Source organism: Rhinatrema bivittatum, chromosome 1 (assembly GCF_901001135.1).
Source record: "Rhinatrema bivittatum chromosome 1, aRhiBiv1.1, whole genome shotgun sequence".
Lineage (NCBI taxonomy): Eukaryota > Metazoa > Chordata > Amphibia > Gymnophiona > Rhinatrematidae > Rhinatrema > Rhinatrema bivittatum.
The window spans coordinates 54,239,992-54,266,660 of NC_042615.1; the positions used below are offsets into that span (position 1 = coordinate 54,239,992).

General features: G+C 44.5%; 1 protein-coding gene across 3 annotated transcripts in view; it reads left to right on the forward strand.

Moving 5' to 3' along the window:
• Positions 1-17,293: 17,293 nt before the first annotated feature.
• Positions 17,294-26,669, forward strand: part of DCLK2 (doublecortin like kinase 2) — a 319,571-nt gene continuing 310,195 nt past the window's right edge. For 2 of the 3 annotated variants that reach the window (XM_029605030.1, XM_029605114.1), the window contains exon 1: positions 17,296-18,766. In XM_029605030.1, coding sequence (XP_029460890.1) covers positions 18,358-18,766 — 409 coding nt within the window. In that variant the 5' untranslated portion in view covers positions 17,296-18,357. Of the gene's footprint in view, positions 18,767-26,669 lie in introns of all 3 variants that reach the window. The other variant, XR_003857315.1, reaches the window with a different exon arrangement.

Consider the following 26,669-nt stretch of genomic DNA (forward strand, 5'->3'; position numbering starts at 1 on the left):
TAGACTGAAGTAGCCACAAGGACACTCAATCTATGTCTCAGTAGCAGATTAGTCCTATAAATTCCAGGAAATGGGAAATGCAGCTTCAGCCCTGATGAGTCAGGCAATAGGAAGAACAACAGGATTTTGTCTTTTTGATAGCAATAAAATATAAACCAAAAGAGACAGAAATGAAGTTCATATTCAAAAACCATTTAGACAGCTAACTGAAAAATTATCCATCTAAAAGGCAAAACTGGCATATTTAGAGACTTTTCCAGCTAGAATTTAGCTGGATAAGTCTGGGGTGAATATACCCTGCTAGTTATCTATTTAGGTTTATCCAGCTAACTAGTGAAGCTGCTCAGCACTGAATATTAAGAACATAAGAACATAAGAAAATGCCATACTGGGTCAGACCAAGGGTCCATCAAGCCCAGCATCCTGTTTCCAACAGTGGCCAATCCAGGCCATAAGAACCTGGCAAGTACCCAAAAACTAAGTCTATTCCATGTCTATTGCTCTCAATATAAATATAACAAAAAAAAACCCAAAACAAATCTATCCCTACTTCTTTTGTGTTAATGCCAAAATGAAATGTGAGTTACAACAAAAGAACATAAGACTTGCTATACCGGGTCAGACTAAAGGTCCATTAAGTCCAGTATCCTGTTTCCAACAATGGCCAATGCAGGTCACAAGTAATTGGCAGGATCCCAAGGGGTTGTTAAATTCCAAGCTGCTTCTCCCAAGAATAAGCAGTGAATTTCTGCATTTCTACCTTAATAATGGTTAATGGACTTTTCCTCCAGGAACCTGTCCAAACCTTTTCTAAATGCAGCTACACTAATAGCATTCACCACATCCGCTGGCAACAAATTCCAGAGCTTAATTATGCGTTCAGTAAAAATTGTTTGTCTTATTATTTTTAAATGTATTACCTAGTAACTTCATTGTGTGTCCCCTGGTATTTGTATTTTTTGAAATAGTAAACTGATTTAATGTTTTCTCATTCCATTCCACTCATTATTTTATAAACCTCTAAAATATTTCCCCTCAGCTGATACTTTTCCAAGTTGAAGAATCCTAACCTCTTTAGCCTTTCTTCACAGAGGAATTGTTCTATCCCCTTTAAAATTTCAGTCACCCTTCTCTGTAACCTTTCTAGTTCTGCTATATCTTTCTTGAGATGCGGTGACCAGAACTGCACACAATACTCAAGATGAGGTCGCACCATGCAGCATTACAGAGGCATTATCATATTCTCTGTTTTATTCTCCATTCCTTTCCTAATAATCCCTAGCATTCCAGTTGCTATCTTAGCTGTTGCTGCACACTGAGCAGATTTCAATGTATTTTCATTGATGACACCTAGATCCTTTTCCTGAGAGGTGACTCCTAATGTGGAACCTTGCACTATGTAGCTATAATTTGGGTTGCTCTTCCCTAAGTGCATCTACATTCCCTAAGAGTCTAAATTAAATTTCATTTGCCATTTGCATGCCCAGTCTCCCATTTTTGCAATGTCCTCTTGCCATTTCTCAAAATCCTCTTGTAATTTGACAACTTTGAATAATTTTGTGTTGTTGGGAAATTTGATCACCTCACTTGTTCCCATTTCCCAGATCATTTATAAATATATTAAAAAGGGTACTGCCCTATTCACCTTCTTCCATTGGGAAATTAGCCCTACTCTCTGTTTCCTTTTAACCAGTTCCCAATCAACAACAGGATAGTATCCCCATCCCATGACTTTTTAATTTCCTTAGAGGTTTCTCATGATGGACATTGTCAAATGTGTTCTGGAAATCCAGATATATTACATCAACTGGCTCACCTTTATCCATGTCTATGTATACCCTCAAAATAGTGTAGCAAATTAGTGAGGCAAAACTTCCCTTGGCTGAATCCATGTTAGCTTTGTCCCATTAAACTAGGCCTTTCTACAGTATGGGCCAGATTTTTAAACCTACACAAGGGCGTAGATTTGTGTGTGCAACCCGGTGCGCACAAATCTACGGCTCGGCACACGCAAGAGGGTGCACACTTGTGCACCTTGCGTGTGCCGAGCCGCGCAGCCTTCCTCCATTCCCTCCGAGGCCGCTCCAAAATCGAAGCGGCCTCGGAGGGAACTTTCCTTCCGCCCCTCCCCACCTTCCCCTCCCTTCCCCTAACCCGCCCCCCAGCCCTACCTAAACCCCCCGCCTTACCATTATCAGCTAAGTTGCACCTGCCTCCAGGAAGGCGTAGGTTACCGATGCCAGCCGACAGCCGACATCCTGGGCACAGCGGCAAATGGCCGATGTGCCTGGAGGCTCCTGCCCCACCCCCAGACCACCCCGCCCACTCCCCGCCCCCTTTTTCAAGTCCCGGGAAATACGCGTGTCCCGGGGCTTGCTCGTGTCACATAGCCTATGCAAAATAGGCTTGGCCGCGTAGGAGGGATTTAAAAGGGTTACACGCATATATTACGCCCGTAACCCTTTTAAAATCCGCCCCTATATGTTCAGCAATTTTGTTCTTTATGATAGTTTCTACCATTTTGCCTGCATAGACGTCAGACTCACTGGGCTGTAATTTCCTGGATCACCTATTGATCCCTTTTTAAAAACAGGCTTTGAAAATTATATGTAGATCATCATATAAGGAACTTTATATCATTGCAGTAAAACTACATAGTGAGAAATGTCCCATAGTTTAATCACGGGTCTTAAACATTTTTTGGATTATTTTATGATTGCTCTATTCTGTGTATATCTTTGCAGTTATTAAAATTGTCCAAAACAGAAACTATACCCATGTATATATTTCAAATAAATATCCAAACTTTGTGGCAAAAACACTCAATTGCGCAATGTTACTTATTTGGTTCTACAATGTAAGTTTTCAAGTAAGCATAAAACCCCAATAAACCAGTACTCATCTTGTTTATGCAAGCGTTATTGTTCACCATCTCATATAGGACTGAAAGAGCAAAGGCTCCATGTTTTGAGGGTCTTTCTGCTTCAGGAGTATTGCATCAAGTTTAGTTTAGTTTAGTTTATTGCATTTGATAAATCGCTTTTCTATAAACATAATCAAAGTGATGTACAATAAAAGCATCAATATTTTACATAACTTCACAGTAAAACTAATAAAAATATAACAAAATGCAAGCTAAAAAACTAAATACATGAACTCATTTTAAATAATAATAATAAAACTATGTTAGAAATGCTTCTAGAGAGGGTAATCTTTCGGTTTTCTTAAGGGGAAATCCACTTTAAAAATTCATGTTAAAAACATCATAAAGCTAGGCATCCAGTGGCATCTCAGTGGTACCAGAAGTTCTACATCAAAACTGGTTTTTTTCATCTCTACATCCAGGTCACCCCAGGACTTCCCCATCCAGAGTTCCCTGAAATACCAACTTGTGGATGTGTACACAGTTTGGAGATCTCATTGGCTTTGATTATGGTATTAACACAAAAATAGAAGGGAAAGATTATCTTTGTTTTGTTGTCTTCTTTTTATAGGCCAGTAGCCAACTATCATAGCAGCAGAAATGATGCAATGCTGGAGCCTTTCAAAATTCAAACCAGTTCAGACTGCTGACTGCTCCACCTGGTATTATTGCTTGGAAGAATGGGCCTACAATGCATGAAGAGCGGGTGGTAGGATGTTATGTCAATCAGTATTGGCTTACTTAAGCCTAAAAATCTTTCCATTTAGAAATGTGTATTCTGTGGTGATCAGGCCTTTTCCTGACCCACTTCCCTTCCTGTGCTTGGTTGCTCTGTTTTATGCTGTGAGCTTTGAGTGGCAATTATTGCTTGTTTGTTTTGGAGTATGAGATGGTTATTTATTAAAATAATGTCCTGCCTTGATTTGCAATGATGCTCATAACACAGGGAAATTTGAGACAGGATATCTGTTACTTCTTTACTAAAGGATGTGTCACTTTCTTATCTCCTGCATAGCAGTATCTTTACTTTGCTTTATCTTGTCACTTATTTCCCAGTAGGTAATGATGATTTTTTTAATGTTTCTCCCTTTTCCCCATTGTTTCCAATGGAGTAGGGCAACATAAGTGTTTGAGAGGAGATTTAAATGAAGCATTCAAAGGACTGAAGTGTGGGCAATCTTTACTGGCTTCTTGCTCTTGGTTTGTTCTGATATCACAGTGCTTCCTCTGCCCTAGTTTAGATATTGGTGACATCAAGGGAGTGACCGCGTCTTCCAAAAGGGATCATGCATATTGTGATAAAGGCTTAAAATCTGAGTAAAAGAAACTCAGAAGCATTGACTATGAGGCCCATTTAATCTGCCCAGTTTACTTCCTGGTGCAATGCCATAGACCCCGGTCGATCTCTGACTTTTCCTTCATTCTTTTGTAACCAAGGAGTTGCTGGGGGTGGAGCTGGAGAACGGGGACTGAACCTATGCATGTGTAATCCCCGTTCCTTTCCAGTCCTGGGCACAGGGGCCCATAGGGAGGGCCACAGACCACGCAAGGTCCCATGACCTCCTGGGGTTCCTTCACAGGGGGAAAGCATTTACTCTTTTCAGGGCCCTTAGGGGTTTGTACTTACGGGGTCTCTTCCTGCATACCACTCAAGCACTCAAAAAACTCCCATCTCCACACCAGCTCTGTTCTTCAAAATAAAAATCTTTACTGACTGATGGCAGGGGGAAAAAAAAGTCCAAAACTAGGCACACTTCAGAGTAGTGCTCACACTGTAACTCAATTCTGAAAAAAAAGTCAAAAAATAGTCTCATTCACCTCTCCACACTACTTCCCCAAAACAGGTCAGCTTTTTGGGACGGGTACACTTTTTCACCATGGGCCTCCTAGTAACTGTTTGGTAGCGGTAATCTTTTCTCCAAGGTCCCTTTCTCTCTCCTATGAGTCTGGGGCTGATTGTAGCTGCACCAGTCTCTGATTCTGGTGAACTTTCCCAGGCAGTCTGCCCTTCTTCTGGTCCATCAAATCTCCAGGGAAATCCTCTTCTCCTTCTGGTTCCCACTTCACTCTGGCAGATTTTCCCGGGCAGGTTGTCCTTTCTCTGATACCTGTTATGTTAGTACATTTGTCCCCAGCTCTTTAGGACCCCTCCTCTTTACACTTCAGTCTCCTGAACTTCCTCTCCTCAAACCCTCCAGCTCCATTTCTGTAGGACTCCAGGACTTAGAATCCTCTCCTCACTCCCACTGGCCATCCCTGTGAAATGATAAGGCCCCCTCAGGTGCCCTCCATAAGGAGAGATGCCTACTCCCTCAGCCCTGAGCAAAAGGCTGCTTCTCGACTCCCCCTGTGTCACATGGGCACAGGAGTTTTGTTAAAACACAGACCCCCCTCTCAGTGGGGAGTGGTTACACTACACTAACACACCTACAGTATACCAACCTCACACATCGGGGCAAGGTCTGGATGGAGACCTCTGACTCACACTGCTGGCAGGTTGACCTTTGAGGCCACAATTGCCATTCCACTGAAAGGAACATACAGCCACCGTGAGCAGAACCTGACCCCCCTGTTATACATGTACTTTGATTTTCAAAAGCATGCACACAAATGTGCACGCGCAAAGTTACACCCTGCTCCTGAGCAGGTGTAACTGGCAACTGCCCGTTATGTACGCACTCACAAATTTTCAAGGTGGATTTATAAATTAGATATTCTGGCTAAGGGTTGTGGGTAAAAAGTGCCCGCAGACTATGTGGGGGCTGTTAAAAAATTACCCTCCCTTGAGAATGTGGAGACTTCAACTATTGGAGTCTCAACGTTCCTAGAAGAATCTATAGACATTATTCAGAAAAGAGCTACCTTATTTGTATCGCTACAGTATAAGTCTGACAAAGATAGGTTGTTTAGAGATTTTCTCAAACACAAAGATCTTAATTTTTGCGGTCAGAGAATATTTATTTTTCCTGATGTCTCAAGAGCCACTCAGGCTAAAAGGAGACATTTCCTATCCTTGAAAGGAAAGTTGCTAGCAATTGGTGCCAGTTTTTTTTTGGTTTTTTTTTAAATATCCTAGTATTTGTTATGTTATCTTTCAAGGAAATAAATTCAGTTTCTCAGACCCATTACATTTGGAGATGTTTTTACAAGATAAAAATATAGTGGAAGGTAATATTGATGGTTAAAAAGAAATTCTATACTCTCTCTCCTCTCATTTGTGTTTATATTGATTGATTATTTAAATTTTGATTTCTCCCCCTTTATTATTGGTTGTAATTGAGATACAAGTTGTTTCTCTTTATGTATACAATTATTTTTTGTGTGGTAGATATATTGTATCAATATTACTTATGGTATATTTTTGTTTAAAAGTTTTTTTTTGAATGAAAATTGAATAAAGAATAAACTGGAAAAAAAATTACCCTCCCTCTGTTAATTCCAGGCTTTCTTAAATTCTTTTATGTTTCTGCCTCCAACACCCCCACTGGGAAGCTGTTCCAGGCATCCCCAACGCTTTCTTTGGAGAAATATTTTCTAATGTTGCACCTGAGCCTATTTATGTATTTTATTTATTTTTATTTATTTAACATTTTTCTATACCGAACTTCATGACAAGCTTGTTTCAGCTTAATTGATCACATAGCAGTGTGCAATATTTCCCGTGTTAGTAGAATGTGCAATGCAATCAACAAAATTGTGACCATGTCTTAACATAATGCAACATCAACTAAAATATAAAGAAGACCCCTGAATTCTGCTTTTCTGAGATATGTGGCGTCTTTAAATCGCCTTTCCCAAGGAGACCATGCAATTCTGTCTATTTCTCAAACTCAGCGAATATCTTTTTTGCTGCAAATTTTTCTAAATCTAGTGAAGTTGGGTGATATGAGCCCTGATTATCCAATGATTGTTAAAAAAACAAAACAAAAAAAAAACCAAAAACTAGTATGTCATTCCTCCACATCATCAGAAACTGTCAGGCAAAATAACAGAAACTGGTCGGATGAAAATCTAGTGGGATAATATCCATGTGGCAGTGGTAATATAAGCAAATATGTGATTATAACTGACAAAATCTGGAATGAGAAAGAGGTATCAGTGCCAACCAATTTATCAGCTGCAGAAGCATTACTAGGAGCTGCTATACTAATCTTTCTAAAGTATATTTAGGCAGACTGTATGTGCTAAGAGGCAATTTAATAAAAAAAAGATTTGAGATTTAGATTGTGTTTATTTGAGATACAATTATTCCAGTAAAGATCAGGCGTTTGCAGCAGCAGTCAGAAAACAAGATTTTCAATGTGCTATGTGGGAGGATATATTTTTCAAATACATCACAGTAAACCTTTTGTTATACACAGACATTTTCATGCACAACAGTAAACAGAAGGTTTATGATCTGAAACTTAGAGGGTTATTTTCTCGCATGCGAAAAGCACCATAATGCATGGTGTGATGCTAATTTAGAAAAGGGGTGAAATTTCTGGCCAAGTGGACTGGCTTCACAAGTTGCAAAGCCAGCAAATAACTGCACCTTTTTCATTTGCATTAAGCTGTGTGTCATGGCTTTATTGCACTATTTGTTAGTTTTTTAAGCTACCTACGAGAGAGAGAGACATTCAGAGTGAGACATACGAACAGAACAGTGCACGCTTGTGAAGATTTGATGTCCTTTGGAGTGAGGAAACTCACCCAAAGATGAGATTTGTACAGTGTTCTCTCAACCTAGCTTGATGGACTCTCTACCCGGGTAATTGTACAAATAATGCAGTAAACTAATGCTATGTAAATGCACCGGGAGTTTTAAAAAGCATGTTGACTGTAAAATATGCATTCAGCACAGGTCGAATGCACATTTTAACTGGGGAAGGGGGGTGGAGCATTATTGTAGTTTTCTGCTGCTGTTTAGCCAGAGAAATACTGACTTATCTGGCTACGTGGCAGAGGTGAAACCATGGCCAGATAGCCTAAGTCAGTATTTTTCCAGCTAAGTGGTGGCAAGGGAGCTTGATAAATCTGGACTTCTGTTTTTATCAACAAACAGGATAAATGCCAGATGTCCTTTAAAAGCATTTATTGGAGCGGAGACACAAAAAATGCCCGACTCAGGCCGGGTTTCGCCACTTCTCCAGTGGCTGTCTCAGGGGCTGTGATAAAATACATGAATATTAATACATATATATTTGTGCACATACTCACAATTATAAAAACATAAATATCGTTCTTAACTTCTGTTTTTATCTCCTTTTAAGGGTTTTCACTACCAGCTCAGCAGTGCTGGAAACTTTACTCCATCTCTAAACAGGAGTTAAGTTTCCAGCATTAGAAAAACCTGGGTTAGACCTGTGCACCTCTCTGCACCAGGGAGTACAGATTAATGCTCTCATTAGCATGGAATTTCCATGCGAGGGCACTAAGCAGCACTCACATACGCACATTTTGTGAGCATAAAACTGCTTGCTGCATCCACAATAAGGCTTACTGCTCACAAAGGGGCCGATTTTTAAAAGCCGTCATGCTAATTGTCACGCTTGGAAGAGGACCCTTGTCCTGGAGCAGTGTAGAACGGCTCTCTGGTCGGGCCCAGAAAGCACCTGCCATCAGGGGGCGGAGCACAGGAGGAGACAGAGGGTAGATGGAGCTTCACCACTGGAAGCCCGCTGTCCCCCCCGGGTGGAGCCCTTGGGGACCCGGCCCGCTTGGACGTAGGTGAGCCTCGCAGGGTCTCCCGGAGAGGAAGTATAGAGGTGTGCCCACCAGTAGCAAGGGAACGCGGTCAGTCACTAGAGTGTAGGCCTGGAGTATCAGAGAAGGCCAATACAGCGTAGGCGATGACAAGGCAAGGAACAGAGCCAGAATCAAGGAGGCGTGGTCAATGGCAGCTGGGGTCAGGTTCTGAGGATCAGTCCAAGGTAAGTCAGCCAAAATAGAAGTCAGATACTAGGAATCAGTCCGAAAGTAGTCAACAAAGCAGGGGTCAGGTTCCAGAGGTCAGACGAGGTCACGAAGGCAGGCAAAGGTCAGAATCCAGGCAGCGATCAGAATGGTCAATGAAGCAGGCAGAGGTCAGTACCAGAGAGACAGTCCGAAGGTACTACCTGGGAGATAGGGACAGAAAGATGCTGGAACAGGAGGTATGCTGGAACAAGGCTGGAACAGGACTGGAACAAAGCTGGAACAAGACTGTGAACGCGGAGGCAAACTAGTACACTTACAGTGCCGACCCGATTGCCAAGGCAAGGAAGTGCAGGCAGGGACTTCCTTAAATAGTACGTTCAATCAGGGTGTGCTGCAGAGCTAGGACCTGCCCCTGACCCTACAAGAGACCGGGCAGTCTGAGTGCATGAGCGTAGGGGCATGGCCGATGCCACAGAGGACGCCGAACTCCAGCGTGAGGCCTGGTGCACAGTGGAAGGCCTGGCGACCGCCGCCGTGGGATGCCGAGGCCTGGAGGAGCTTGCGGCTGCCGCTGGGGAGGCCGACCCATGACCTGCAGAGGAGCTAGCGAGGTGAGCAGGCCCGTGCGAGGGCCAAGCGCTGGATGGGGTGCGCAACACTAATCCCAGGAGGTATGTGCATGGCTGGGTTGTGCGCCTGCGCTGAGCACATTTTCAGAGCAGCCCGGCCACACGCGTGTCTCCCGGTACGCGCGGGAAGTGCCGGGTTTTTGAAAAGGGTCTGGCCGGGACAGTGCCATTAGGTGCTGTCCCAGTGAAGCGTGCACTAGCAGCTGGCTGGCACACGGAACTTACTTCAGCTCCAGAGAGGAAGTAGGTTAAAAAACAAAAAAATATTAGAATAGTTAGGTGGGGACTAGGGGTCGGGGCAGAGAGGGGAAAAGGGAGGAAGGGAAGTTAGGGGGTTAGGGAAGTTCCCTCCTAGTCTGCTCCTTTATTAGAGTGGACTGGGAGGGAACTGGGGTAGGCCCTGTCCCGCCATCGCATCTCTACAAACATTCCCCCTCCTTGCATGTACAAGTTAGTACCTGCGCAGAGATGCAAAATCGGGCACGCATGTGTGCGCAGGTATCGGATTTTATAACGTGTGTGTGTGTCGCTGCATCACGTTATAAAATCGTTGCGTCCATGTCCCTTAGTGAAGGGAGCACAGGCCTCTTGGTAGACCCTCTTGACAAATATAAGAATGAGGATATTTTTTCATTTAGATAAGTGCTTAGAATTTAGAAGCTCCATGGATAGGCTGCTGCAGAATGATGTAATGAGTCAGCTGACATGTGACACTGCCTTGAGCCGTGCCATTCCGCGTTTAAAGTGAAACTCAAGACTTGGCTCTTCCTACAAGCTTTCCCAGAGAGCTAAGAGCAGGAAGAATAACAACCCTCCCATCCCACAGCAATTTTGTAATGTTTATTTGCTTTATTTATGTGTTCTTAGTAGATCTTAGTTTGTATTCTACTTTATAATAGATTAACTGTTCGATATGTTCCATGTAAACCGCCATCCCGGCGATAGTTATCTCTGTTATCTGTGAACCGGAGTGATATGTATATTATACAAGAACTTCCGGTATATAAAAACCAAAAATAAATAAATAAATAAATGTACTCCAGCGTCCATGTGGCCTTGCTCAGGCAGGAAAGATTTCTTGTAAATTTAAAGTGCACAAGGCAGAGCCCAAAAGTGTTTTCCACTCTGGAAGAAAAGGAATCCCATTGGTTGAATGGTTTGTTGAAACAGAAGCATCCCCCAATTCATCTATCTGCTTCTAGCATGTTGACTGCATACCCTGACCTTTTAGGGATTTGGAAACTACAAACCAGAGATGTTGGTTTTCAGGAAGATTTTGAATTGGAAAATTCCCCCTATTCACATTTTTCTATTTTGGCATAAAATTCACATACAGAGTTTTCTCAGAATTTGCTAAGCAAATGTTCCTGATGTTCCAGATTTGTGATCTGATCTGACATGTTATTTGACATATGCATAGCTTAAAAAAGAACCAATATATTAATCTGCCACACTTTATCCCAAAGATTTTCAAGTAACCAAGCAATTGAATTGGAGGAGAAAAACCAATAAAGACATTTAGAGGCTGATGTGCCAAGGAAGGCTGAATTTTGCATGCATTATTTTTCTATTAGGATTTGCATGCCATTTCTGCAGACAAAGCTGGGATTGCGAAAAGCAGTTCGCTTTAGTACATTGGCCTCTTAGTGTGTTTTAAATGTTATACCAAAACTAACTCAAAATTACATGGAAAGCCTTTCTTTTCTTTTCTTTTTTTTTTTTTTTGTAATTTAAAGTTTATTGAACATTAACAAAAACATTCAACTGAAGTGTTTTACAGGATGTATAATTATACCATCACAAAACAAAAAACATCAGTTTGTAAGGGTGCACATAAGAATAACAATAGTTCTTTTATTAAACAGGTCTTGAAACCACCAGAGGTGGCAGTAGTGAGCTGAAGTGCCCAGCAGGGCTGAAGTCCCTCAGATACTGGAACAGCGATCCCCGGATGGCTGAGCTGTTGAGAAACTGTAGACAGTGAGTAGGCAGGGTATGCAGAGTTCATGAACAGAACTTAGATGACAACACTCACATATTGGTCTCAGGGAGCTCAGGAGCTGGAAAGGATAGGGCCTCGAGGAGCGAGTACTTGGTTCCAGGGAAAGCTCTGAGAGAGCGATGGTAACTCACAATGATGTAGACAGTGATGGCTTCCAGGCAGAAGAGAAATCAGCAGATAGTCAGGAACGAGGGCCCTCGAGGAGCGAGTACCGGTTCCTCTCTGTAAACCTGAAAGGCAAAGAGAGAGCGAGGCCCCCGAGGAACGGGTACCTCTGGTAAGTCCAAGGAGGCAGAGTAGCTAGAACGAATCCTTGCTAACTCAGTTTGTTAGCGATATCAGAGACCTGATATCGCTAACGCGGATGACATCATCTCAGGGGAACACCCCTGAGGTTCACGCCCTTGCTGGTACTTCACTCGGAGCGCGCGCCCCCTATGCTTCAGGTAACATGGCGGATCTGCAGCGTTGAGCCGGTCCGACGAGAATTTGGAAAATGAAAATAGAGTAAAAAATCTTAGACTATTGAATTTTCCAGTATCGAGGCTTTTGTCTGCTATGGAATTATTTTTAAAAAATCTATAGGAAGTACTCTCTATTTCTTTGATAGAAGAAAAGAATATTTTAAAAATGTATTATATTCCTAAATCTAGGATAAGGTCTCAAGATGGAACAGAAGAACTGGACATAGTGCAAAGGGACTCTCCTAATTTGACTTCTTTCTTGGAAGCTTCTATAGATGTCGCTCTCTTTTGGTTTCTTTCTGCAGTGAAAGGGATAAAAACCTGCTATTACAGAAATACTTTAAAAATAAAGGGCTGGATTTTAAGATGAATACGCGGGCGTACATTTTTGCGCGCAACCCGATGAAGTGCGTCAGTTCTGGGTAAACATATTGTTGTGTCCATCGGTTCCCGACGCCCTCTCTCCGCCCTCCTTACCTCTTTGGCGACTCCCTCTTCGCCCGCGGGAAGAATGGTTGCCACAGTGTCCTTCTGCCGAAGTCCTCCAGCGTCCCCGGACCGGCTAGACGCTGCAACCCGCCATGTTTCCTGGAGGCGTAGGGGCGCGTGCGCGGCACGGCCCCGACTGAAGTACCAGTGATGGCGCGAACCTCAGGGGTGTCCCCCTGAGATGACGTCACCCGCGACGGATATATAAGGTCTTAGAATTTGCTAACAGATTGAGTTAGCAAGGGTTACACTACCTAAGCTACTCTGCCTCCTTGGACTTACCAGGGGTACCCGCTCCTCGGGGGCCTCGCTCTTTCCTTTGTTTTTCAGGTGACAGTCTGGAACCGGTACTCGCTCCTCGAGGGCCTATACATTACAGCTCCTGGGCTTCCATAAGACATTATGTGAGTGTTACCATCAGGTTCTGTCCATGAACTCTGCATACCCTGCCTACTCACTATATTTTAGTTTTTCTACAGCTCAGCCTCCAGGGATCACTGTTCCAGTATCTGAGGCACTACAGCCCAGCCTGGCATTCCAGCTCACTACTGCCACCTCTGGTGGTTCAGTATACTGTCTAATAAAAGAACTGGTGAGTGTCTGTCTCCTAACTCTGAGCCTGACCGGTGGTCCCTCTCGGGATCTTCCCCCGGGGGCGTGGTCATCTGCCACTGGTCCAAGGATCCACCCACAACTCTCCTAAATAACTACAGATTGCTAACTCCAGCAGATTGCTAACTCCTAACACATATTGAATTAAAGTCCTGAAGAAGTGGACGTGTAAGGATGTTATGAATTGCTGTGGATAGCTACTTGAATACTCAGTTATTTGAATGACAGATTATATTTGGTGAGATCACATTGTGTATATACGGGAAACCATTGGAAGAAATTGATATTTGAAGAAAGTGATGTTTCTGGGTTAGTCCCTGAGGAAGCCCTCATGAAAGAGGGTGAAACAAAGATATCTTTGTTGGACTTGGCTCATAACTGAAGATTATTTCAAGTATCTATATTGGAATTAAGAATAACAAGCGGATGAATAATAATATACATTGTAATCTTTGAGATGCTGAAAATTTAGTACAGTATTAATTAGGAATATTTATACATACAGGCCGATACAGTACAGTGCGCTCCGACAGAGCGCACTGTACTGTATTGGCTTGAAAAGCGAAGCAGAGCCAGCAGTGGATATCAGTTATGGCTCATCTGAGGAAACAGAACACTCCCAGTGGTTGCATGGATCATTTATGGTCCTTGGCCCTTGGAGGAAGCAGAGCTGCTTACCCTGATACAAGCATCATACACAGAAGACCTATATACCTTACAATTTCATTTTTTATTTAATCACAAAGTATCACAAACTGTCTAGACAATTAAAATCTATCTATCTCATACATCCCCATACATTCATCATTCATACCATGTAAAATGATGACCAAATTATCAGGCCGATTCAGTAAAGTCTGCGGGAGAGCGGACAAATGCCCACTCTCCCGGCGCACTCAACATGCAAATGCATGTTGACGGCCCTATTAGGTATGCCCGCGGGATACAGTAAGTAAAATGTGCAGCCAAGCCGCACATTTTACTTTAAGAAACTAGCGCCTACCTTTGGGTAGGCGCTAGTTTCTGCTGGTACCGGGAAAGTGCACAGAAAAGCAATAAAAACTGCTTTTCTGTGCACCCTCTGACTTAATATCATGGACATATTAAGTCGAAGGTCCCGAAGAGTAAAAAAAGTTAAAAAAAAAAAGAAAAAAACATTTAAAATGGGCCGGTGGCTGTCGGGCCGAAAACCGGACGCTCAATTTTGCTGGCATCCGGTTTCTGAGCCCGTGGCTGTCAGCGAGCTCGAGAACCGGCGCCGGCAAAATTGAGCGTCGGCTGTCAAACCCGCTGACAGCCGCCGCTCCGGGCTAAAAGGAGGCGCTAGGGACGCGCTAGTGTCCCTAGCGCCTCCTTTTGCCTGTTTCTACCGCACCACCTAATTTGAATACTGAATCGCGCGCACTGGCGAGTGGCCGGTGCGCGCGCTGGGAGAGCGGGCGTTCGTCCGCTCTCCCGCAGACTTTACTGAATCGGCCTGATAATTTGGTCATGATTTTACATGGTATGAATGATGAATCTATGGGGATGTATGAGATAGATTTTAATTGTCTAGACAGCTTGTGATACTTTGTGATTAAATAAAAAATGAAATTGTAAGGTATATAGGTCTTCTGTGTATGATGCTTGTATCAGGGTAAGCAGCTCTGCTTCCTCCAAGGGCCAAGGACCATAAATGATCCATGCAACCACTGGGAGTGTTCTGTTTCCTCAGATGAGCCATAACTGATATCCACTGCTGGCTCTGCTTCGCTTTTCAGGTCCCAGAAAAAGGTGGCAGAACGCCGTTCTGGGTTATTCTGCCAGAAGTGAAGCCCTCAGTAACAAGACACAAAAAAGGGTTGAATTAGCATAAGTTTGCAGTAATACCATTCATCAAGACCAGGGTTGAAGACCTAACGATCTGCATTAGTGCTCACATCTTTCAAACTTGTGCTAATTCAAACCTTTTTTTGTGTCTGTTCCTTTGCGCCGCAGTGTTTGCTTCAATATCATCTCTTCCCCTTCTGTTCCTTGCAATACAGGAGGAGAAGTGGGAGGTGGGGGAGGGGAAACAAGAGAGATGGGGCTGGATTAGAGAGCAGAATGGCTCTTTTCTTCTCTTTCGGGCCGATATAATACCAAGTGCTGCGGGAAGCACAGGGTTCAATGCCTGATTTGACGTGGGTTTTGAATGAGCGTCCATAACCCCCAATGTAAAAAGGGGGTTAGTGCATCCAAAATGTGCTTCCAATCAAGCGCGTAGCTAATAGTGCTTATCGTATGTAAATTCATTTTGAAGAGGCTATTAGCTATTCCCCCCATGCCAAAAAAAAAAAAAATATCCACCCAACACATACATTTTTATTCTCAAAAATTTACGCCTGTCCTGGAGCAGACATTAATTTTTGAGGAGCCCGAAAAGTGTACAGAAAAGCAGAAAATACTGCTTCTCTGTACTTTCTCCGACTTAATATCGTGGCGGTATTCAGATGAATTGAAAAATTAAAACTGTCCAAAAAAAAATGTCATTAAAAAAAAAAAGTGTGTTGGCAGTGCTCGTAAAATTGAGCTGACAGTCACCTCTCCTGGGCACCTGCTGCCGAGGAGGTGCTAGGGGTGCGCAGTTTCCCCCTAGTACCTCCTTTTTAACCATGGCAGCTCATTTGCATATTGCATCGGGCGCCCCGGAGAGCTCTTTGCGGTGCGCGCATTAGGAGAACGGGTGCTCAGTCATGGGCGCCTGTTTTCCGCCTGCTGATATTGCTCCGCCCCTCTCCTTCTCTTCCCTGCAGGCTGCCTGTGGCGGAAGGGATGGAGCAGAACACACCTCCTGCTCTGCCTCTTAAGCCTGAAAGGAAGTGCCGGATCTATGTTCTACCTCGTTCCCCCCCACAAATTAAGCCCTGGGTCTCGTGGCTCCTCCTCCTGCTGCCGCCATCGCCAGCCACACATGCAATCTGCTTCTCCTTTGCTGCCACAGGCTGGATAAAATGTGGCCACGGGACCCCTGATATAGTTAATCTGAAAAGCAGACCAGTTGGTGTGCCTCCAGGAGATAACCCACTGATCCAGCCCATCAGTGGTGAATCTTCCCACATGTGAAATCATTAGAAAGGAAGAAGGAGATTCCTGAGTTTTAGGCCCAGGTAATAAGGCGCATTCAGCTGAACCCACAGTTTTACTGGCGCTTGAATGCACATTTCGTGAGCTTAAACCTTACTGCCGATGAAGGAGGGAGTCTGACACTCTCAAAACGTGCATTCAAAAATATGTGGTCAGTGTAGCGCCCTTGCATGGAAATTTCATGCTAACGAGGGGGATTAAGCAGTAGTCCTCGATGCAGAGTGGTGCACTGGCCCAAGGTTTCTTTAGCGCTGGAAACTTAACTCCTGGTCAGAGCCGGAATAAGCAGGCCGATGCAATATCGGCACATGTTAAAGGAGCGCTCACGATTGAGTTCCCGCCCCCTTAACGTGCCGATACACCTCTCTCCGGGCCCCCAATGCAAAATGCAAATAGGCTGCCACAGTAAAAAGGAGGCACTAGGGGAAATTGTGTGCCCCTAGTGCATCCTTGATAGTGGACGCCCGGGAGAGGTAGCTGTCAGCCACTTAGGAAAACGGACGCTCATTTTTAGAGAGTCCGTATTCCTAACCTGTGCACAGTATTTTCTGCTTTTCTGTACACTTTTTGGGCACCTCCAAAATTAAGGCCTGCTCGGGGCAGGCGTTCATTTTGGCCATTAAAAATGAGGCTGCACGTGCTCTCCGTATGGCTAAAGCTGGTCCCTTGGCGCCTTACTTGGTTAAAATGTGCGTTTGGCCTGAGCTAAACGAACATTTTCCAATCTGCACCCTTTTTAAAACTCCGGATACATTAGCATAGCATTAGTTCACTGCACTAGGAGTTTAAAAAAACAAACAAACAAACAAACCAAAACTTGTGCAATAAGAAACTATGCACTGGTTTAGCGCCGCGGTTACTGCATCGGCCTCTGTATTGGAAATGGCAATTGGATTATCTATTGAACAATATTGCTGCTCGTGCTGTGGCTTTAAAAGAGGAAGCTCGCTAACTCTAGGTGTCCCCCACCCCACCCCAATCCAATCCTTTATTTAAAAACGGCTACTGAGAGATTCACAGAATTCTTTGAACTAGTACTCCTAAAGCCTGGCCTCTCTGATCCTTAAGACCTGGACCCAGCTGGGTACTTTGACCTTTATTTATAAAAGATATTTCACCTTTCATGGGTTATGGGGGGGGGGGAGGAGGATCTTTATTGAAGATGTGCCTCGGGATAGATGAGAACCTTTCTGAAGTCACAACATGACATTACACTGCATTTGCTTTTCACCCTAGGTACAAGCAAAACAGGATGCAAATTTTACTTCGGGCAAGTCTGATTTACCAGCCGGAATACGTGAAGGCTGGCAGAAGTTAGTTTAATTGGAAAACACCCCGGCCAGCAATCTAATTACAGCCATCAGCAAGGCTCAATTGTTTTCACAGGCTGCGGCGGCTGTGACGGCGCGAGATGCGGGGCTCTCTAGGACCCGGGGGGACACCCCTCCTCGCTCATCTTGGCTCGCAGGCGTAGACTCCGAGCCTCGTCCCGCTGTATCGGCGACGGCGGCGGAGCGGGGAGGTCCGATTGCAGCTGCTGGGCTGCTCCGGTCGCAGGCTTTCCCCCTGCCCCAGAAGACGAGCCTGGTCGGCGCCTGCTGCACGCTGGGGGCTTCCTGCCCCCGGTCTGGCGTGCAGTCCTTGCAGCAGCTCGGCCGTGTGTGGGCGAGCAGGCGGCGGATCTGGGCGCTCTCGCTGCAGGTCGGAGGCGGGGGTGGGATCTAGGCGCCCCCCCCCCCCCCCGAGCTTTCCTCTTCGGTCAGAGCCTGGAGTGAGAGGAGCGGTGGGGGCGCTGGCGAAATCCTCCTGCGGTCTGGGAGGCAGTGACCGGGGGCGGCCGGGAGGCTCTGATCGCCAGTTCACGGTGGGCTCTTCCCCCCCCCCCCCCCATATACCGCACGCTTCGCATTGGGAGGGATCGCGTGCACAGGTGCGGGACAGAGAAGCAAGGACTGCCTGCCAACGCTGATGGACACCCGGGCACCCTCTGCGCTATTTTCCCCTTAGCCTTCCAATTTTGATTTTACCGCAACAAATCATTCCTGATTTCCCCTTCCTCCCCCCCCCCCCCCTTTTTTTTTCGTTTTGCAATGGAATACAAAGAAAGATGATTTGCATTTAAATTGCTCTCTTCCTGGGCGGCGAGGAGGAGGAGGAGGAGGGGGGCGACTCGTTTCCACCGAGCCTTCAGATTTAAGGAGGTCCCCCCCCCCGATACCCTGCATCCATCCATCCATGGCCACCTCCCGGAGCATCGAGCTGGAGCACTTCGAGGAGCGGGACCGAAAGCGGCGCTCCTCCTCCCGGCGGGGGGCGGCCGGCTCCTCCGGCTCGGCCCCCAGGGGGAACGGGCTGGTGCCGAGCCCGGCGCACAGCGCCCACTGCAGCTTCTACCGCACCCGCACGCTGCAGGCCCTCAGCTCGGAGAGGCGCGCCAAGAAGGTGCGCTTCTACCGCAACGGCGACCGCTACTTCAAGGGCTTGGTCTACGCCGTCTCCGGCGAGCGCTTCAGGTCCTTCGATGCCCTCCTCATGGAGCTCACCCGCTCCCTGTCGGACAACGTCAACCTGCCCCAGGGGGTCCGAGCCATCTACACCGTGGACGGCAGCAGGAGGATCGGCAGCATGGAGGAGCTGGTGGAAGGTAAGGATGCCTCCTGGCCCCCGGGCCAGTCAGAAGAGGTTTGCTAGCCCTCGTTTTCCGGGGGGGGGGAACGGAATTCTTTGTGGGCTCATACCTTCTCAGTCAATGCAAGTCTAGTATGTTGGCCACGAGCTCTGGCTCCTTTTTTTATTTTATTTTTTGCGGATGGTGCTTTTGGAGAATTCAAATCTGTTGACTTAATAAGAAACAAGGCAGCCCCACACTTGGTTGGTTCAGGTGCTGGGATTTTAGGCCAGATCACCGACCTGGAACCATCTTGAACGTGCACCTCCAGTTGCATGTGCAGGTGGCTGCTGACACCAACCTGGTACTTTTTTTTTTTTTTTTTAACTCTTTTTATAAAGCTACTGCTGGGCACAGGTGTAAATACCTCTGGTTCTCACAGGTAAACCAAACCTGATCACTGGCCCTGGTACTTGTGTGGGTGTGTTGTGTATGCGGGTTTGTTTGTTTGTTTCTTTTCTGCAGTATTTCTCTGCTTGTGATTCTGGACCTTTTAAATTTTGGATTGCAAGAGGACTGGTCATAAGGCTGGCGTGCTATGTAGTATACATAGGACAAGGATGATTGCAGGTGGTTGATAGCTCAGCTCTGCACCTAAATTGTCAGTTCTGGTAGTGCATCTGTAAATCTGAGTGTAGACTCCTGCAATCGGATATAAGAAAAAGACTAATTGACCTGTCTAGTTTGTCCAGTTATTTGGTCTACACTGCTAAGGATATATCCAAGCTGCCAGCCATAGAGGCTTGGCTGTTCGTAGGTTTATCCTTCTTTTAACCAAGTCATTTTGGTTTCATAACTGCATGTATGGAGTATTGCAATGGTTTTGAAATCGAGAAGTGGAAAAACATATTCAGTATTTGTTTTGGTAACACCTAGGAGCCATTCATGTGTTAACCTGCATTTTGCATCCTTCTAATTCTGTTCCCTAACGCCTTTATTGTTTCTCATTGTTATACTCCCTCCCAGGCCTCATCAGCACAGGGGGTGGGGAAGCCCTTGGAACTGGTAGGAACTCTTCTGAAACTATCTTTGCCCCCATGGCTGCTAGGGCCATTACTTTAAAAGCTACAATCTTTCCCCTTTCCTGGGCTTGAATATGTCCCAGAGTCCTGCCAGCCCCATCAGCCTAAGCACAGGTCTGCTGTGCCATGCTTCCTACCACCTTGGCCACTGGGCTGGCCCTGATGTCTAGTTTAATTTGTGTTTTTTTGACTCTGCATGATTCCTAACTCCTTATTAGCAGTGGTGTATTGAAGACGAGGGGTGGGGGGCAGGTGCTGGCCTGCGGGAGAGGCACAGCTGGCCGGCCAACTTGGAATTTAGTGAGTTAATATGAACCACTAATGGATAAGGCACCCTCCTGCTGTTTAGGGAGACGGACCCCATGCCTGAGGCAAAAGGGCGTGATGGAGCAGGGTGCGCCTGCCCACCAAGAGACTTGCTCGTGTATACAGCGCACTTCGACATGGCTCATGCACTCAAGCAGCCAATCGGGTAAGAGGTAGAGCAGTGGAAGTAACCGTGCAGGAGGTGCATGGTGTGTGCTTTCCTTGTGGTCTTGCCACCGCAATCATCAGCAGGCGCTAAGAGCCCCCTTGAGCTCCCCCCCCCCCCCCCCCCCCCACAGAGAGGAAGGAGAAGAGAACAGTCAGGATCAGAGATGCTGCAGGGGAAAGAAGGGTCTAACTCTGGAAGGGAGAGTAGTGATTTTTCTGCCAAGCCGGGGGGGGTGGGCAGGGGGAATTGGGTGCTGGGCAAAGAGGAGGCGAGAGATGTTTGGCAGGCAGGGAAAGAGAAGGGGGTCTAGTGCTGGGGGTTCAGAGGCAGGTGGAACTGGTGCTGGGTAGTAGGGGGGAAGAGGGACTAATTGTATTGTGATTAGTTTAGCTTATTGGTTTTTCTATACCATCACATCTGCAATGCCATCAAAACGGTTTACGATTACATTAAAATTAATTTTTTTGTAGTTGTACTTTTGTACAGTTTACTGTAACCTGCATTGAATTTTGATATTACGATATATAAACTTTTAAATTTAAAACTGCTGCTGGACACACAAGCTGCTGTAGTATAACCTGTGCTAAAATTGGAGTTAAATTTTAGCACCGGTTTTACTTAAGATGCTCGTAAAAACAGGGGTCCCTGTGGTAAGCTAATGGGATGCAAACAGGAATGTAGAAAGAGCGCTATTCGAAACGTGTGCTAAAATTGTAGTTAAATTTTAAAAAATCCTCTTATGGAGAGAAATACTTTTAAAAAGTGTGTTAAAACAGGTGTAAGGAGAAGCGCTTTAAGTTGGAAAGATTGTGACCAAAATAAGATCAGCGTGTAAGATCAGCATGGGGCATCCAGACTTGGGAACAGTCTCGCATGCAATTGGGCAAAGCATGCTAAGTGAAATCAAAGGGTAAGCTCTCTAGGGAAGGCACCTCCAGCTGAACAATATGCACTTTGGTGCTGTGCATCTCAAATGGCTGTAATTTTCTGCTGTAGAGAGCCGACCCTTTGATTTTATTTGGCAAAATGGCTTTGAATGAGAGAATGTGCCCACAAGTTGGGATGCACAGCACCAATCTCACATGCAGTGCCATTTTGGCAAGCTTGGCAAGTAAAATGAAAGCATAAGCTCTCTGGGGTGGGCACCTTCAGCTAAACAGTATGCACTTTGGCATCCTGTTCAGCTTTAGGTGCACCCTCCCCCGAGTTTGTTCTTATTTCACTTGCTATTCTCCGCCAAAAGGGCCTTGGATGCATGAATTTGCTCTTTGGATTGAGCACTTACATTTTGTTCAGCTAGATGTAACAAACAGTTCTCCAAAGTTGGATGCACAGTGTCTGTGTACTGTCCAACTGTAGATGCCTGCTCTGAAAGCACTGGAAACTAAACTCCTGGGTAAGAAGTAAACTCGTATTTCTCGTTGCCAAAGTTATTTTATTGCTGTGCCCAATAAATACACTATTGCTGTTACAGCTAGGTGCTACCACGCTGGGCATAGCAATAGTGTAGCATTTTATTTATCCGACTTCTATATTCTGATTTTTGGCACTTTGGATTACATTCAGGTACTGTAGGTATTTCCCTATCCCTAGAGGGCTTACAATCTAATTTTGTACCTGAGGCAACAGAGGGTAAAGTGATTTGAACCCTGGTTTGAGTTGGCGAAGCTTCATTATAGGTGTGTAATTTATAATTTGTGGAGCTGTATCACTCAAGATTGGTGATCATGAAGACTGTGGGCACCATGATATGATCTAATTCTACAGCTTTCTTTCCATCAGGAAAAACATCTGATTCTTGTGCAGGATTTATACCTTTTAACGTATTAAGTCTGTCATATAGCCCCTGTCTCTCCTCTCCTCCAGGATATAAATATTTAGGGGTCTATTTTTTTATTTTGCATGGCTTTTGGTGCAGACGCCACACAATTCTGATTGCCTTTCTCTGAAATGCTTCCACTCAATGTCTACCCTCCAGAATTGAATACTACTCCAGATGCGGTCTCGCCGAAGACCCCGTAGGTGGCAATGCCTTTCCCGCTGGTTTTGCCTCTCTATGCAGTCCAGCATCCCTCTGGCTTCAGCTTCACTTCCTTTGGATCACTGGACACTACTTCGTCAAGGTCTTTCAGTCTGTGCACACGTATTTCACCCCCCCCCCCCCCCCCCCATGGCGTACGGCTCCTTTGGATTACTGCATCCACAAATGCAGGACTGCACTTCTTAGCATTGAATCCCTGCTGCCAGTCATTTGACCATTCCTTGCATTTTCTTGATTGCTTCTCCTCTAAGTGTGTCAACTCTGTTGCAGATCTTGGTGTCATCTGCAAAAAGACAAACTTTACCTTCTACCCCTTCCATTATATCACTCATAAATATATTGAACAAGTCCAGAAGCAGAACTGATCTTTGGGGCACTCTGCTTATCAACTTTCTCTCTCCAGAGTAGGTTCCATTTACCAATACACATTGTCATCTGTCACTCGAACAGTTTAATCCATTCCACCACCTTGGGACCCATTCCCAGGCTTCTTATTTTGTTCATGAGCCTCCTATGCAGGTCTCTAGCAAAAACTTTGCTGAAATCCAAGTAAACAAGATCAAATGCATACCCCTTATCTAATTCTCTAGTCACCCAATCAAAAATCTGTTTGATTCATTTGACAGGACCTCTTCCTTTAGAAAAACCACATCTCGGATCCTGCCACCCATTGGATTGCAGATAGTGAACTATCATAATGCCTCTGTATGAATCCTTGGTGTGTGCAGTTCTGGTCGCTCTACCCCCTCCAAACTCACAAAAAGATATAGCACAACTTGAAGGGTGACTAAAATGATAAAGGGTAATTGAACGACTTTAGAGGAAAAACTACATAGATTAGGCCTCTTTATTCTGGAGAAGATCGCTGAGAGGCAATATGATATTGAAGCTAGAGAAATGAATGGCAGAATATGCAGATAAAATTGATGACCTTGAAAATAGGTGAGAATGTTGCAGATTCTGAGCTAGTAGATTTGATTGAAACAAGGCTTTTGTAAGGACTAGAGGCCTTCAATTTCATTGGCAGGCTTATTGAGGGTACTTACAGAATCATGACGCAACAAAAGGATGCGAGCAGGCCTAGAGAGGTGATTGTCAAGCTTCTGAACTATGCTCATAAAGTCCAACTTCTATAGGCATATCGTAAGCATAGAAATATCACCCACCAAGGCCACAAAGTTTATATGTTTCAAGATTTTTCAGCCACTGTGGTTGCAAAGAGAGAATAATTCAGTGGCGTATGCACTGACCTGTTGTGTAGAGAGATTCACTTTACATTCCAATTCCTGGCATGGCTAAAAATGTGGAATGCAGGGAAAATGAAACTGAATTCACAGCAGATGCCAGACCAGAGTCCTGAGGGTGCCTAAACATGCGAATAGTACTCTTATGTATTTTTGAACTGCATTGTTTGTGTTTTGAATTGCAGTATAATGTCAGTAAGCTACTCAAGTGGCAATGACTTATGCTAACAAGAAAGGGGCTCCCCTACGTGATTATCACATGGGCTCTGGACTTAGGCCTGTCTTTATTGTTCCTTTTTTGATGGCTAAGACTTTCAAGAGTCTTTGTTTCTTGTGTTTATCAATTTCAAGTTAGATAGGAGTTGAAAGCATTTTTTATGTCAAATTGCTTCTTTTTTCCCCCCTGCATTTATTTATTTATTTATTTATGCGACATGGAAAACTGAAGTATATGATGCAGGGTATGTCTCACTCTTGGTTGACTTCTGCCAGAGAATGGGATTGTCTTTCATTTGTCCTGTAATTGTATAACTGCGTGTTATATTTTGTTTTTCAGAATATTGTACAGGCAGATGTGATCACAGTTCTGACACTATAGCTGGGTTACTAATTCATTACTTTTTATTTGTGTGCTTATACAGGCGTGGCACCCGAATGCATCAGAATTGACCTGCTGCTCAGGATGCCTTGAGCCACAATGTTCAGCTTTAGTAGGGAAGGTTAGGGAAGTGGAGTTTGGGTGGGAGATGGGGATGGCTGATGGAGTCACTACAGGTGCAGATTGGAACTGCAGTTCAGGGGGTTTAGATGTTTGGGATTTTATCCCAACTATGGTCTGCAGGTATCAACAGAAGCTTGGTGTGGGACAGTGGGGTCTCTTCAAGGAATATGTTTCTCTTGTGGAATTTAAATATTCTTAGGTTAAGATAATATGCTACTTAAAACAATATGGAATGTATCAGGTAGGTCTGGGAGCATCCATCAAACGTAAGAAAGTTCTTAGTCATTTAAAGTGCCTTAAAACTATCATAGCATTGTTACAAGAGATAAGGACATGCCATACTGGGTCAGACCAAGGATCAAGCCCAGCATCCTGTTTCCAACAGTGGCCAATCCAAGCCATAAGAACCTGGCAAGTACCCAAAAACTAAATCTATTCCATACTACTGTTGCTAATAACAGCAGTGGCTATTTTCTAAGTCAACTTAATAGCAGGTAATGGACTTCTCCACCAAGAACATATCCAATCCTTTTTTAAACACAGCTATACTAACTGCAAATGTTGGAACAGGAACATCAACATTTCAGAGAGCATTGGGTGGGGCGAGTGTTCTCGGCTATGGGAAACACCAAGAGTAGAGGAGTGGTGGTTCTGATCCATAAAATTTCCATCGTTTAAATTGTCAAAATCTTAATAGATCCGGAAGGGAGATGCATTATTTTGTTAGGAGAGCTGCAAGGCTCTCTGGTGGTTCTTGCATCAGCATCTACACCCAATTCTTATGTACATTCCCTTTTTATCTTGGTATCTGAGAGAACAGCCCTGGGTAAATATCCTGTCATTTTTTTTGGGGGGGGGGAGGGGGGGGGAATCTTAATTGTATTGTTGATCCACTTAGATAAAATTCCCAGTTGTACAAGAAATGGTTTGGAAAAATATGAAGGGGTGGAGTCATGCACAACCTTATAACTTGTGGATATTTGGCGAGCACGCCACCTTTCAGCAGTAGATTACGTTTATCAGGAAAGAGCTCATAATACCAAAACTCACATTGATTATTTATCTGACAGGTGCTTCCCTAAAGTTCAACAAGTGGAAATAGCTTTAATTATTTCAGATCCTTGCTCGGTGGTGAGAGAAATGGAGCTAGGCTCAACAGAGTGGGCACCTAATCTCTGGAGAATGCCTGTATGCTTACATCGGGATAAAGAATTTCCTGCTTTCCTAGTGAAGTGGCAGACATACGTGGAATGCAATCAAGAGCTTAGGTCAAATCCACTCTTATTTATAGGCTGATGCAATATCGGCACGCGTTAAACCAGCGCTCATGATTGAGCACCTGCTCTCTTAGTGCATGCTGATCCACCTCTCTGGGGCGCCTGATGCAAATGGGCTGCTACAATAAAAAGGAGGCGCTAGGGGAAATTGTATGCCCTGGGGCCTTCTTGGCAGCCGCAGGTTAGGAAAATGGACACTCGAAAGTTGAGCATCTCTTTTCCTAACGTAACTGCCAGCACCCCTTTCTTTTTTTTTTTTTTTATTTGGGGACATTTCAAATTTTTTTTAGTTTCTCCAACTTAATAGTGCCATAATAAGTCTGAGAAAGTACAGAGAAGCAGTATTTTCTGACTCTTTTTTTTTTTTTTTTTTTTTTTTACACTCTTTGGGATTCTCCAGAATTAACACCTGTTTGGGGCAGGCATTAATTTTGGTGAGAGAAAATGTGCACAGTGAGTGCTTTTTTTTTTTTTTTTTTTTTTTTTTTTTTGCATCAGGGCAATAGATAATAGCCACAGCATGAATTTACATGTGATGAATGCTATTACCTACTTGCGCGGTTGGATGTGCATTTTGGATACACTAACCCCCCTTTTGCATCCGGGGTTATGGGCGCGCATCCAAAATGCATGACCAATTGCACGTTGAGCCATGCACTGCGGCTAGCGCACAGTAATTGGACTATTTGCGAAGCAGTAATGAAGGGAGAAATAATAGGATATGTGAATCACAAGAAAAACCTTTTGAATCAGATAATACAAAAGCTGATGAGATCTGTTATGAAAGCCCATAGTGACAGGAGGAAACTGGGCACAAAATGAATTCTTATAAAATAGGACTTGACACATGTTAGTCTATTTTTTGAAGTTTGTATGGAAGAAAGGCAGGTAGCAAACTTTTGGGTCAGTGGACTTTCAAATTTTATTTAAACTGTGTATGATAAGACTGGGAAAGAATGGACACATCCTAAGTGTAAAAGAGTGTTTAGAGATTACTAGTATATAAAGTAGCATAAAAATGAACAAGGGGGAGGGGAGGACTTATTGAGGAAAGTTCAACTACTGCTAGCATCAGCAGATATAGCTCAAAACTTAAATG